This window comes from Protopterus annectens, chromosome 1.part0, assembly GCF_019279795.1.
Source record: "Protopterus annectens isolate FY-2018-M chromosome 1.part0, PAN1.0, whole genome shotgun sequence".
NCBI classification, from domain to species: domain Eukaryota; kingdom Metazoa; phylum Chordata; order Ceratodontiformes; family Protopteridae; genus Protopterus; species Protopterus annectens.
The window spans coordinates 190,150,262-190,164,934 of NC_056725.1; the positions used below are offsets into that span (position 1 = coordinate 190,150,262).

The 14,673-nt window shown below is 40.4% G+C and overlaps 1 protein-coding gene across 4 annotated transcripts in view; it reads left to right on the plus strand.

The window, feature by feature from the left end:
* ECH1 (enoyl-CoA hydratase 1) overlaps positions 1-14,673 on the plus strand; it is a 1,020,088-nt gene that overhangs the window by 774,287 nt on the left and 231,128 nt on the right. For all 4 annotated transcript variants that reach the window (XM_044057167.1, XM_044057090.1, XM_044057235.1 and 1 more), the window contains exon 8: positions 13,564-13,635. In XM_044057167.1, coding sequence (XP_043913102.1) covers positions 13,564-13,635 — 72 coding nt within the window. The remainder of the gene's footprint in view (positions 1-13,563; positions 13,636-14,673) is intronic.

The following is a 14,673-nucleotide window of genomic DNA, read 5'->3' on the forward strand; positions in this document are numbered from 1 at the left end:
TTTTCTGTTTGACACTGAGATAATGTATTTAAATTGTTTTCTAAACCTTTTCATTTTCAGACATAAAAATGTACTTGTATATACATGATACATGTAGAAATGCATATTTATGTATTTCACCCTGTCCACCATGCCTTCTGTGCATAATTACACATTTGTACCATTGAAACATACAATATTGCCACCAAAGGAAAGATAACTTTGTGTATTACCTCCCCAGTCCATTAATTTCTGTCTGTGTTGGATGATGCATTTTCATGGAACTACACACTACTACTATCGATCCATACTGTCACCCAGTTGTTGATCTCTACAAAAGGTCTCACTACAGCTTCGCATATTCATCCTCTCTTTTTGTGTTAATTATGCCTACATTCTGTTCCCCCTGTATCTAACTATGCATAGTGTTCCCTATCCTGAGTGCTGGCATCCCCCCAAAAAAAGTTGTCTTTTCTTACCCTACACAGGGATTAAATAAAATAAGTAAAACTAAACACTGCTAGTGTCTTTCTTCTCACCATCTACCCAACTCATTTTTACCTTCTCTTGTACTTTCGGGTCTATATTAGAAGCTCGAAGGTGTACTTACCCAAATACGTAAACGCTGACACATTTTCATCAAACCGCGAAAACATCGATCATCCTGAAGCGCGAAATCTGAAACGTTGAATTGTCATGGTTGGCCCTTCTGCGGTATAGCTCCGTAAGGTAAGTGTGCGATTGTTACGGACCTTAGGGGTTAGGGTGCGGGTTAAGGTAAGTGCATACATGGTGGTATATGCAAGATTTAGTGTAGGGTTATAGAAGTAGGGTTTAGTTTAGGGTTAGAAGTAGAGTTTTGGTTAGTGTGTATGTATGCGGTTTATTTAGTTTGTTTGGGTAGGTAGTATGTAGTGGGCGGTGGGGTGGGACAACTATGACAGAGTTTTTGAATTTCGCAGTTTAGGGCGTTCAGTGTATTCGCGGTTCACAGAATGTGTCGTGTTTTAGTATTCGGTGACTAGGGCTTTCGCGCTGTTAATATAGACCCGCACTTTCTGTCTCATTTATTCTCCAACTGCCTTTCCTTCCTGCTATTCATACCCACCCCTACGCATGGTGTCAGTCACTCTGCTCTCTTTTTTTCTCTCATTGCTCCCTTATGAGTGTTTTTTTTCTGCTTATTCCAACACCCTTCATCTCAGCAGTCTCTTTACTTTCCCTGCTTTCTTTATTCCAACTCTGTCCCCTTTCTACTAAACTCGGCCACTCTAGTCAACTCCTGTAATGCACTTTTCAGTTTAAGCAGTGCCTCTGCAATTCCTTTCCATGCAGTCGTCCCTGTAACTAAATCATTTAACACCCCCCCCCACAATCAGAAGCACTACGGTTTTCCTCCTGCTCCACCCCTTCTCCTCCTCATCCCCACCTGTTCCTAACATGTGGCACTTCCAGGATCATAATGAGCCTGTCCCATAAATCTCTTCCTCACACTGCAGACCCACCACATATGAATATCTCCAGTCTTAGCCACTGGTCTTAACTTCTTTAATGGCATTGGTGTCAGATGGCTGTCTTAGTACCCGACTCTTCTCATCATGCCCAAACCTTTTCCTTGCAAAGTCATTCTCATAGCTCTTGCTTCCTTCTCCTAGTCCCTTGAATACTTCCATCCTACTCCCGCATTCTCCCAAGTCTTTCTCACTGCGAAGAAAGTCAGTGCATTTAATAACTCCTTATACAGTTGCTCTGCAGTTTTCTTACATTTGTAAATAGATAATGCATATGGTAATTAATAAACGATCAGTTTACTCTTGTCATTGCAGCATTTTTGAGCTCTTATTTTTGTTCTAACACTTCTGTCCTTCGCTGTTTTGTTATATTGATTTTTGAAGCCATCTTAATGGTTGTGTCATGTTCTTCTACAACTGTTGTGTCCAAAATGTTACTTTTCTTTGAAAAGTTGTAATTACATTATAGTACTTACTTGGAACTTTTCTCTGCAAGCCTCTAATGAAAACGGGACACAACCTGTTAGACAACCCAATTATCCTGACATAAATTTCTAAACCTCTTGCATACCTTCTTCCACCTGCGCATTGTATATCTTTTTCATAAACCGTTTCTCCGTCCCTTCCCAACGATGTATTATTATTCTTCCCATCTCTTGCTGATGCCTTACTTTACTCTCTTCACTTGCTCTTCCTTCCATCTCATCTTATGACTTTTACACTCCATCCACACCACCCCTGTTGACTCAACACCTGTCCTACCTTCTCAGATGTCCTAAAGTTTTCTCCTTTCCTTCTTCCTACAGAATTACTGAGATTTGTTTAACTCCAGTCGGTCAGTTCTCTGACAACATCAGCACCATATTGATAAACTAATAAATTCACACGAAAAATACAAACCTACTTACTTGCCAGCACCATATTCCCTCCCACTGAACTCCCTCCAGCAGTTTCCTTATGTCTTCCACTATGTCCAGAGTTACTCCACCCATCATAGATTGTGCCTCTCTGTGTTACCCTGAACACTATATCCTCCTCTTCCCTGTACTGAGCCAGAGAATACAGCACGTTTGCTGGCAGATAAATGTATCTCCACTTTCACCCCCATCTTCCCCTAGTTGCACCCCCCCATGGACTACCTTCTACCATTTCCTCCTTAACTATCAGTAAAGAACAAGTCCTCACTGCACACTCCACATCTAAAAACTCTGCATCAGTGGGTCCTGATAATATTGCAGGATTCCTCCTAAATAGACTGAAACATGTCATGTCAGGCCCAATCTCTGTTCAACCACAGCACCCAGGCAGGCTTTGTCCCTAGGGAGTGGAAGATTAGAATGGTAATCTCTCTGGGGGGCCATCAGCAGACCCATAAGTTTAACTAGCCTTGTATTCAAGACTATGGAAAGAATTATCATGGACCTGGTAAACAAAGGCATTGGAAATCTTCAAACACTGGACCCATACCAGGTCAGGCTTGTCAAGGACAGGTCGTGTCTGTTAAACCTGATGGACTTCTTCGAGAAGGTCACTAGAGCCATGGATGAGGCAAAAAGGCTGTACATACTGCCTACCTCATCCTGGCAAAAACATTTGACACAATACCTCACTCAGGTATTACAGACAAACTCAGATTTAGACATAAATCCCTAGGCCACCCAATGGATAGCCAAGTGGCTCACAGATAGGACACACAAAGTTAGGGTGGGGGAATCCACCTCCATCAAGAGCCTATTACTAGTGCTGTCCCACAAAGGCTCACTGTTGGGACCTCTCCTGTCCAGAATATACTTCTCTGAAAGCAAGGCAAATATAAAGGGCCTTTGGCTGACCAAATTTGCTGATGGCTGTAAGCTGGGAGCAATCATTTAACCCCCAAATGATGTTAGCCTCCAGGAGGGTCTGATACAGACAAATAACTGGTGCCAGAGCCATAACCTAAAACTCGGTGCAAAAAATGCATAATTATACCTTTTAGGACGACGACCATCTCTGCAAATTACAACATTGATAACATTCCCGTAAGAGTAGACCCAGTGTTAAGAGACTTGGGAACTCAGGTTGACAGCAACCCAAACTTTGATCACCATGTGTCCATGGTGGCAAGAAAGTCCTTCTGTGTTGCACAACTTATAAGTAAGTGCATGGCATCCAGCGCTAAGGAGATCATAGTCCAACTTACTCAGCCCTAGTTAGATCAGTAATTGAGTATAGTGTACCAGCAGCATGTACCTGACCAGGCATTTGCAACAACTGGACTGTCTACAGAGGTGCAACAGTTAAAGAATACAGGGTGTAAATAACATGTCCTTTGCAGACCGCCTCAAAGCCCTGGCCCCAGTACTCTGTCTCATAGTCTATTAAGGAGCGATCTATGCCTAACCTACACGACATTTTTTGATACTGCCCTGATGGATCTGCTACATGTTCGCAAAGCAAACGGACTAGAAGTACCTGCTCTAGAGACGTAAACCTCACTTGGGACATAAATAACATGTTGGAGGGACAGGTATGTGTCTCAGCGATTGCACCTTATTTGGAACAGACTCCCCATTCATGTGAAGCACAGCCATACCTCTCAACTGTCCAGATTTTTGCAAAATGTCCAGAATTTTGGCTCATATTTTTGGTCTGTCCCTCATAAAATTAGTTTTTCTGACAAATCACTAGGATGATCTGTGGAGTGAAGTCATTAAATAATGACCTACAACTGAGTCTCAGACTTCAAATATTTCAGAAAATGTACCGTATGTTAAAACAATCATTGTTACTCTAGCAACTTTCTAAGTTTATAAGAACAATATTTAAAATATGTCCCTATTTTTGGGCCTTGGTCCCCCCATTTTGTCAGGGTTTGTCCAGATTTCTTGCACTTAGATGTAGGGAGGTATGAGCAGAGCTCTTCTCTAAACCTATTCAAAAGCAGCTATCTATATCCTTCACTGCACGCACTATTGAAGCTGCACCTCTCCTAGCTACCCACATGCTTTCCAAGGGTGTGTGTCAGAGACTGTTGCATGCCTTTTAGTTCGAGGTTCGTGGCATGCGGCAATGTCACAATGATGTCCACTCATCTGCTGTTGCTGCCTCCTGATATATTTGCCACCTTTCCCCACTGAAGGCAGGGCATGATGCTGGGCAAGACCTTTGGTGTTTGCATTTTTAGCAGGATCATTGTGTCTTACACTTGCAATAAAGAAAAAAATTATGCTGCCATCCTGCCCAGCATTTCTGCTTTTGAAGTCCATCCCCAAACCCAGGTCACCAAGCTACATGGATGGAAGCTACTGTCCTCTACCATTGGGGCAACTCCTCCACTCATAATTCTGTCGTATCCTTTTCCACCTTTCTCTGCCATCCTATAAAACTTATCTTTGAATGTACTTAAACTCTGTTTTTTGGAGCAATGAAACCACTATTTCTCATTTCACACACTTACTGGATCTTTTTTCTGGATTTTCCTTTCCTTTTGCTGGCAGAACCATTGAGACTTCAGTACTCGCCCAGGGCTAGTTTTGTTTACTGCTGTAGTGCAGGCACCTCTTTGATGTTTCATTTATACATACCTAAGAGTAGACCACAGTAGTCATGGATTTGAGCACTTGTTGACAGTGACCTAGGTTTCAACCAACATATGTCCAATGTTGTGAGGAAGCCTATAAATAAAAGGATAGCATTTAGGCACAGAGAGATCATTGTCCCACTTTACTCAGTTGTCATTAGGCGCATCATAGAGTGCACAATGCCCCCTTTGGTATGTACTTGTTCAGCACTTGCATCAAGTCGAGTGTCCACAGAGGTTTCTTACTAAAAGAATAGTGGGCCTAAACACATGACCTGTATGGATCACCTCAAAGCCTTGTCTCTGTGCTCTTTCATACTAATAGGTGAGCTATGTTTGGCTTATAAGGCATCCATAGACCCAACACTAATGGGCCTGTGGTAGAAATACTTGGCCTAGCGACCACAACTTGCAACATAAGCAGAATGGTCTGGTGGGACAGTTACATATCCCAGAGGATACCACTACTATTGAGCAAACTCCCATTTTTGTAAAATCTAACCTTTCCTTGAACCTATTTAAATGTAATTTGGACCAGTGGATAGGAAGTAGGAAATATACCACAGGACTGACCTCTGTCGTCCTAATGGCCAGAGGCAGTGCTTAATTGCCCAGCCTTACAGTTTGTGTCTTTCGGCTTTTTCCCGGTTAGGGGTCGCCACAGCGGAACTCCGGTCCGCTAATGATTGGCAGTTGATTTTTACGTACCGGCTTGCCAGGCCTGACGCACAACCTTCAACGAAGGTACGCCCATTCACGCATGTCTCCACGCAGAAGACGCTCTAGCTGAGAATTGAACCGGACAGCGTCTTAGTGTGAGGCGATAGTGCTACCGCAGCACCACCACCGCAATTGCCCAGCCTTACAGTAGGACCCCCTAATACACATGTATACATTAAAGGCAAGACTCATAATCTGCTACAATTGACAATTATTTAAATATAGCTATTACACGGGTAGTTAAACACCTAAGAGATAACACAGCTGGGTGACAGAGGAAGCACATTAGGCTTAAAATGTAGGGAAGATGGCATCAAACTCCCCAGTGAGCTTATTATGACTCTGATCGCACTGCCTAGGGATATTCGGTGTGCTGTTTCCATGGTGTTATGTTATTGGATCATACTGGTGTCGTCTCCCTGAAAATGCATGATGCTTTTTTTTTGTATGTTTTGTCCTACTCTCTTTGTCATGTGGTCATTGTCTTCACTTTTTACTTCCCTTCTTCCAAAGAGTTATTGCAAGCCACTTGTACAGATTTTCTTAGCTTGCTAAATGTAAATAGATGGCTTTGTCCTTATTCTGTTTTGTTGAGTTGGCTGTTGACCTGGTAGTACTTTACTGTTTCCCATTTTTAATGCAGAGTCGTCACAGAAACATCTTTTATTCTTCACTTCACTTCTATCATTCTCTTACAACTATTTGAAAAGTCTCTTTCTTAAAACACATCTCTGGAGCAAATGATACTGCATTTGTTTGTTTAATTATTTTGGCTAATATGTTTAGAAATAAACTCTTTAGAATGAATGATTCCATGCACAGGATACAGTTGCTTGTATTTTACCATCAGTTTTCTCCAGGCATTTAACAGCTTTATTACTAGAAATTGGACCATGACAGCTATTGTTCATTTGGAATCTCCTTGAATGTCTAGCAGTAATTTAATTTTATGCTGCTTTCATTTTAGGCACACTTAAACACAACATTTGTGGAACAGTAACAAAACTAAGACATGTCCTTCTTAGACCCGGTGTTGTATGTGTCCACCTTCCTTTTTCTGTCTAAAATCCTGTCATGATTGAGTTATGCTGTCTGATAGGTCATACTTTGAGACATTCTTATAATGAGTTCCTTGGTTCTTGGATCTGTGTGTCAGGCGCTAGGACAGCCATAATAGACTTTTTGTCATATGTAGAAATCAGGTAAGACCACTTTGCAGCTGCTTTTTCCATAAATAATATGTTTCATCATCTCCCATCCATTTACTCCCTGCCAATTTAGGACTGATCTCATATTCCCCTAAATGTTTGCACTAGCATTTTGCTGAGTTGCCTTTTTATATGTTTTCAATATGGCTGCTCCACTAAATCAGTCAAAATGCCCATGAGGGACAGAACACCCACTCTGTCGGTGTATGTTCCTTCTGTCTAGCTTAGAGCTAAAGCATGACATTTCTGCAGTCAGTCAGTCTTTATTTATGTACCTTTAGGATTAGGTGTGTATGAGAGTAGTTTACACAATCAGACGATTGTAATTTTGAACATGTTTAACAGTGGCAGAAGTGATCAAAAGTCGTTTCATCACTTCTGCTGGTGTTTTGTCCACACAAGGTTGGGCACAGTGGGGATCGGGGAATTTGCCCTTTACCCACTGTAGAGCAATCTCAGAATTGGTATAGTTAATTAGCGTGGGGAGTGCAGATCCCATCTGGGGGGGGGGGGTAACAGATCTCTTTTATTTTGTCGTTGTTTGGGCTTTCGATTCTTCTGGATTGATAGTCATTTGACGTTTGTGTATTTCGATGTTTCGAACTAGACTCCTGTGTATATGATTGTGTGTGTGTGTGTGTGTGTGTGTGTGTGTGTGTGTGTGTGTGTGTGTGTATATATATATATATATATATATATATATATATATATATATATATATATTTATACATACAAACAGCAGCATAAGGTTAATGTAGCAGTGCCAGTAAGAGATTACAGTAAATGGGATCATATGATTTATAATATAGAATGGTGATAGTCCAAGATTCAACATGAAAGCAAAAAGTTAAGAAACCAAAATTAAGTTACAAAGGGTTACAAAATTCTGTGAAAAAGGTACATCTTCAAATACTTTCTAATGCTGTTCTATGTCTAGAGAATGCAATTGTAAGTGTTTGGTTTACCAGCAGGCCCCAGTTGGATGTGTTGGAGTACCTGTGAGGGCAGTTTGGACACAAAAATGCTCTTTGATGTAGGCCAGTCTAATGTAGTGTGCCAGATCTTCTACAGATACTCTTAGTGATGCCAAGTAGACTGCCATAATGCATTATACTAAGCTGAATCGTAATGTAAATGTTATGTACATGGCAGTCCTTCCCCCTGCCCACCCCCCTTTGTTGGATGCTTTGTCCCACTGAGATTGCACCAAGTAAAAAAAAGAATAAATCTTTCTCTTTCTTTTCTCATGTTTTGGTGGAGTCTGAAAAAGAGCATATACAGACCCATATTAATGGTGAAACGATAAGATTGAAGTATTTAGGAGTATGGATTAAAAGGCTTCTGTTATAGCAGCTAAGGATATGTAGGTAATACAAAAAGTTTGAAACTGGAGGCTCTTATTTATGGATCTTGGTAGTAAGTTTCAAGCATTGAAAATGTTTAGTTCCTTTGGTCTTGTGTATGGGTCAGGTATACTTTTATCAATCCGAGGAAAAGTTGTGGCTAATAATTAATAAGGAACTTAAAAAGGGGGTAACAGTAACAGTATTCCCAATTTTTGACCCATCACAATCTTATCCCCTATCTCAAAAAATCTTGAAAAATGTGTTCACCTACAACTTTTACCCCAGCTCACAGACACTTACCCCCACACAACATGTATTTAGACCTGGCCAGAGATCAACCACTGCTCTCCTTTCCTTCCTTAAAACCATCAACAGAGCTTGTGACTCTGGCTGCTTAGTGTCTACCCTCCTTCTTGACTTATCAAAGTCCTTTGACACTGTTTCTCATAACCTTCTTCTATCTAAACTCTCTAATCTTAATCTATCATTTTCCTCCATCAACTGGTTCACTAGTTACCTCTCCAATAGGCAACAAGCAGTCAAATGGAAAAAAGCCACTTCCTCCTTCCTTAATCCTACAGGTGTACCCCAAGGTTCCATATTAGGTCCACTACTATTCAACATTTTCATAAATGTCTTCTACCAGACCCTCCTAAATGCTAAGCCCATCCAATATGCAGATTACTCTACAATCATCTATTCTGCCACTTCCATCTCAACACTCTTAAAATTAACCCATGATGCCTTCACTTCTACTGAACACTGGATGTTAGATAATCACCTGGCACTAAACGCTTCAGAAGCTAAACTTATTATATTTACTCCTCCTAGAAACACCACCATATATAAAAGCTCATTCTCCGTTACTAGTCAGAGTAACACCTCTCTTGAGGTAGTGTCCCATGCTAAACTTCTAGGTGTCCTCATTGATGAGCAGTTAAAGTTTGATACCCATCTACAAACATCAAGAAAACCCACTAGAAACTTGGTATGCTCTACCGCCACAATCGCTTCCTCACTCCCCCTACAAAGTTTGTTCTGTATACCACTTATCTCATTCCTTCCTTCCTTTATGGTGCCCCACGTCTTACTTAACCCTACAGTCTTCTCTAAAGACAAAACTTTCTTCCTGCTACAACAAAATTGCCAAGTTTGCTACAGGCTACAAATCTTCCACACACCACTGTAACGCCCTCCTCAAACTAAACTGGCTTGAATTCCCCAATCATCTTTCCTGCATTCAACTCACTCATGCCCACAGATTTATCTTCAGTCCCTCTCTCTGCCCCTCCCTTGCCTCCTTTCTTAAAATGCATTTAGCTGATAGACTTCTAAGATCCAACAACCAGACTCTGAACTCCACAAGCCCACCCGTCCGCCAGGTAAACATCTACTATCATTCTCTCTAGCACGCCTTTGGAATTCTCTTCCACCTCATATTCGTACCACCCGTAACCACTCTCCCTTTAAGACCTTGTTTCATTCTCATCTCACATCCCTCTTGGAATGTTCCTGCTCTCATCCCACATAACTCCCTCAGCATTACGCCCCGTTTTTTCCCTCCGTCTTCTTAGACCTCACACTAAGCTAATATCCCTCCTAATCCACCTTCCTCTCCACCTCCTAACTTCATACTCTTCTTCTTCCTATTATTCCCTTTTTTCCTTATATTTCCTCCTGTCCCACTTACCCTACTATAACTCGTATATGAATCTCCTTTGCCTCTACTGTTATATCTCCATGTACTAACAATGTATTTGTAAATATTTACTAATGTTTTTCTTAAATTTTCTTTTTAAATTTCTACTATACACTGTCATTTTTAAATAGTGTGTTCTTCAACTTTATTACTATGTCATGCAACTGCTTATGATTTGTTTGCAGTCTATAATGTCTTTATGGAGCTTTTCTCACAGGGACACCATTGAAAATGGGCTATTCTCGGCCCAGTGGACTATCCTGGTAAACAAACTGCAAAATAAATAAACTGAAGGAATTTATCGAGGAGGGTAGGTGTTAAGTGGGAAAAATTGATCCTTCCAAAAGAACAAGGTGGTTTTGGTTTATCTGATTTTAAGGCCAAGCAGAAAGTTATAATTCAATGTGGAAAGGGACTATGATGAATCAAGGGGACATTTCAAGAAGTAGAGGGATAGCAAATGTTGGAGGTGTAATGGAGAAGAGAGGTAACTGGGAACATATATTTTTTGAAATGTAATGGATTTGCAGATTTTGAAAATTCCCTGCAGAGTAGTCCATCAGAAATATTGGGTGAGCAAAAAGCTGTATGTGAGGAAATGATTCTTTTGAGCTGAGGTACAGGATTTGAATTGACTAGACATAGTAAGGCCTTGTTAACTTTAATTCTGTTGCCTGCCAGAAAGCAATAACTAGAAAATGGAAATCAAAGTCTGCACCAATTGTGCTTGAGTTATTGAATAGTATAAATGAGATAAAATAACTAGAAGAGAGCTCCTTAGAAAAGGGAATGAGCAAATTACATAGAATTAAATTGAAGCTGAGGGAACAATACATGCATAATTATGTTCAGGAGGAGGAGTGAGGTTTAAGGGAAGGCAGGAATTTGGCAGCTTTTTGTGATGTTGAGCTGATGATAGTAAAGAAAATGTATGTGATATATATTGTACTTAAATGGAAAAATGTTAAAGTGGTTTGTTTTCTGTTAATGTACATTTGCCTGTGTCTTAAGTGATTTAATAAAGGTGTTTTAAAAAAGTATATGTGGAAATAGAGTGCAGAGACCGTCCGTCCGTCCCCCCCAAATGAACATGCAGCAATCTGCAAAACAATATTGCTTCAAAGTAGTCTCTTAATGTCTATGTATTGCATGGTCAAATGGAGTGGCAAGAGCATGTTCAGTAGGCTTTTGACACCCATAACATAGTTGGCAGTAAAGTCAGGTCAACCTTGCAGTGTAGGGGGAGCTAGTGAGTCTTATCGGTCAAGAGCATGAAAGGAAAAAGATCATAGTCTAGAGAATTCAAGTCTGTGTGTTTGGCTTACCAGCATTCCCCATTTGGATGAATTGGAGTACTTTTGAGGGCAGGTCAGACACAAAAAAGCTCTGATGTAGGCAGACCTCTGATCATATAGAGATTTGAACACTGACAAGAATTTTGATGATTGAATGAAAATTAGGGGTTCAGTGGCTGTAACCAGAGGTGGTCCTAGGAACACTACAGTCAAATTCTGCATTTGCTGCATCCTGTTGAACTCGGTGCGTGAGCACCACAGAAGAATATTCCTAGTCCTTGGCTTCAAGACCAAAGGTAGGCAGTCCCTAAAGTACTTGGCTGGAAGGGAGAACTTACTTTTGGCAGCCTCTCCAGCACTGCCATTTTCCCCTCTGCATAACTCCTTCCATATTCCAAGAAGGGAGCTGAGAGGGAAGGTACTGCACACTAAGGAGTGGTGGTATTCAGTTACTGTGAAATGCCAGATCAGCAGCGTGGTGTCGCATGACCACAGACTAGAGATTTAGTTGCCACAATTCGTTCTTGTACCTCATACCACACACTTTGATAGATCCCCCTGGAAAGCTGGAAATGCAGCATCTGCTGCAGCACAGAGCCAATCAGAGGCTCTTTGACGAGTGTTGTAATTTCATTTTTGTTATGGCCATCAGCTTACGGAGTCATTTTTTGACCTTCTTGCAAGTATAGGCAAGCAGTCCTTTCCTGCGAAACTGCATTTTCTCACATAAAACATTACTAGGGTTAGATCTTTCCAACATATTTTTCTTCTGCATATTGGATGAAAGAACATCATATAAATGTAGTTTCATGATGCAGTTTTCTCTTACATATTTCACAAAGCTTTTAATTTATGATTCATGTTCTGACTTTTGTCAACATTTGTGCATCATTACAAGGTCCCCTCAAGTACCATGTTGTATAGATCACCATTCAAGCTTGCATCCATAGAGAGGTCCTTTTATAAATTGGCTCTGGATCACTGAAAGAGCAAGTGATAATTTGCAGTTATAAATCCATCTTCTAAAACTCATGTGACTAAAGCAAACTGTTGTGATATGTTTCCAAGTTTGGGTGAGTACAGACATCACTAAGCTAACTCTTTATAGCTTAAACTTGCACTCTGTAAATTTGTGTACTTCTGAAAATCAAAATATAGGATCCATGTCAATGCACAATGACCATCAGTTACACAAATATGTAATTTAATTTCAACTTGTATTGTAATATCATTCTCTCATGCATTTTACTGCCCATTCACTGTTTCACTATGAAAGTGCTCTCTCAGTTTACTCTTTTATTGTGCTAATGTTGTTTACCCTGGTTTTAGTAGTTCTTATGTTGATTGCTTAATGGCTAACTTCAGTTAGTTGTTTGAAAACCTTGTTTACCCATTTTCTGTTGATTTACTGTGTAAAGCTCAGTCTGTAAGTATGTTATCTTATAAGACTATGTGTCCATTTTGATAATTGATGAGTCGCCCTGATGTCTGTTATTTTGTGGCCTGGGTCATGCCTGAAAAGCATCTTCAGACCAGTGTACTAACCTGGTTAACATATGATAAATAAACATTTCATTTTTAGTTGTAGCTTTGTGTACTTTTTGTTTCAGTTATTTTTTCCTATTTATTGGGTAAGAAAAAAAAAAAGGAATACAAGATACTTTCAGATATGTGTTCCATCTGCAAAGATGCTGTGGTTACCCTGAAGGATTTGATGCAATATGAAGGTCGTTCACATGCATAGCATGTAAGCTGCGACTTCCCTTAAGTTACCTAAAGTATGGCACTAGCTGCTTTGCCACATTGAAGTCTGTGCCATTGATTCCCTGTTGTTGCTATGCTATGTTTCATGGGTCTGTGCCAGTATTTCCTTGTTGCTGAGCTATGTTTCATGGGTATGTGCCAGTACTTCCTTGTTGTTGAGCTATGTTTCATGGGTATGTGCCAGTGATTTCCTGTTGTTGCTGTGCTACGTTTCTTGCAGGTAACATAAGCAGAAGATTTATTTTCACTGAGATGCTTAACACAGTCAGTACCCCATATGCATGTGCTCATCTCAGTCTGTAACCAAAGCGTTTACTACACCGTATGGAAATCTGCAGTGTATTCTGTGAATCCATTTTTTGTGCACATATTTTTAGTCCTTTGATAAACATTTGCCACTTATTTGCTTAATTATGGAATGTATGTTACGTGTTCTTGTAATTTTACACTGACGGACTTACATTTCTCTTTGCTTTTAGCTTGGTGAATGAACTAGCCTTTACTGCTAGGAAGATGATGTCCGATGAAGCCAAAAGTTGTGGACTAGTTAGGTAAATATTTTTACTTTTATACTCGTTTCTTACCAGGACCATTATTGTAGTCTGTATTGACAAAGCTCATTTTGCAGATTTGGCTTAACTAAACATTAACATTCTGGCAACATGATTTAGGACAACCTATGAATCTTCAGTAGTGGCATGTTCTTTACTCACTTCTACACAGACAGTAGGATTTAACCACTAGATAATGTTTGCACATGTATTAGTGAAAGGTCAGCATCGACAGTATGGCATATAAACGCTCTGCTCCTTATGCTATAGTTTTAGAACGGCGTGTCCTCATGTATTGAACTTCAGTACCAGTCCCCAGCATGCATAATAATGTAGCCATTTAGTTGTGTTGCTAAAATTTAGGGATGAATGTGATACTTCTCTCTCCTGAAATGATTCATCAACTTTTTTTCTTCATTCATCTCAAACACAAAATAGATATTAGCATTTAAGTACAAGGGCAGATCAGACATTCGCTTTGCTTCATAGGTTCAAAGGTAATTACTAGGCTAATGTCCCTGGGGACCTTTTTGTGGTATTAGTAAAAGGTCAGCATCATTAGTATGGTATACATTCTTGGCAGACATTGCTTGAAGGTCTGTAACCTTTTCCAGAATAGCTTGGGCAACAAAAAAGGGTAAATGCTTAAATAAATTGCAGATGGGTGTGGTAGATTTATTCAGTATCAGTCTGTATAGTATCAATTGTTTGTTGTAGAAGATAAAAAGTGCAGTGGTACCATCCCGGTCATGGTCAGTGAGCCCATTCATTCCACGTGGAATGGGCAGTCATGGTGGCCATCATTCAAGCAGCCATCAGGGTGTTTTCTTCTTAGGCCCCAAAACTAATCCCTTGTTGACTGATATGGCACCCCCCTCCCTTCTCCTCAAGGGCCTACTGTGCCTTTTTCCTGCAAGTTGACTGTTATCATCTGCATAGTAATGAGGGTTGCCGTCACCAGCTTGCTAAACCAAGCCCATGCCTCCAGTTATGGCTGTTTCACCAGTCACCAGATCACCATTCCCAACCCCAGCATTT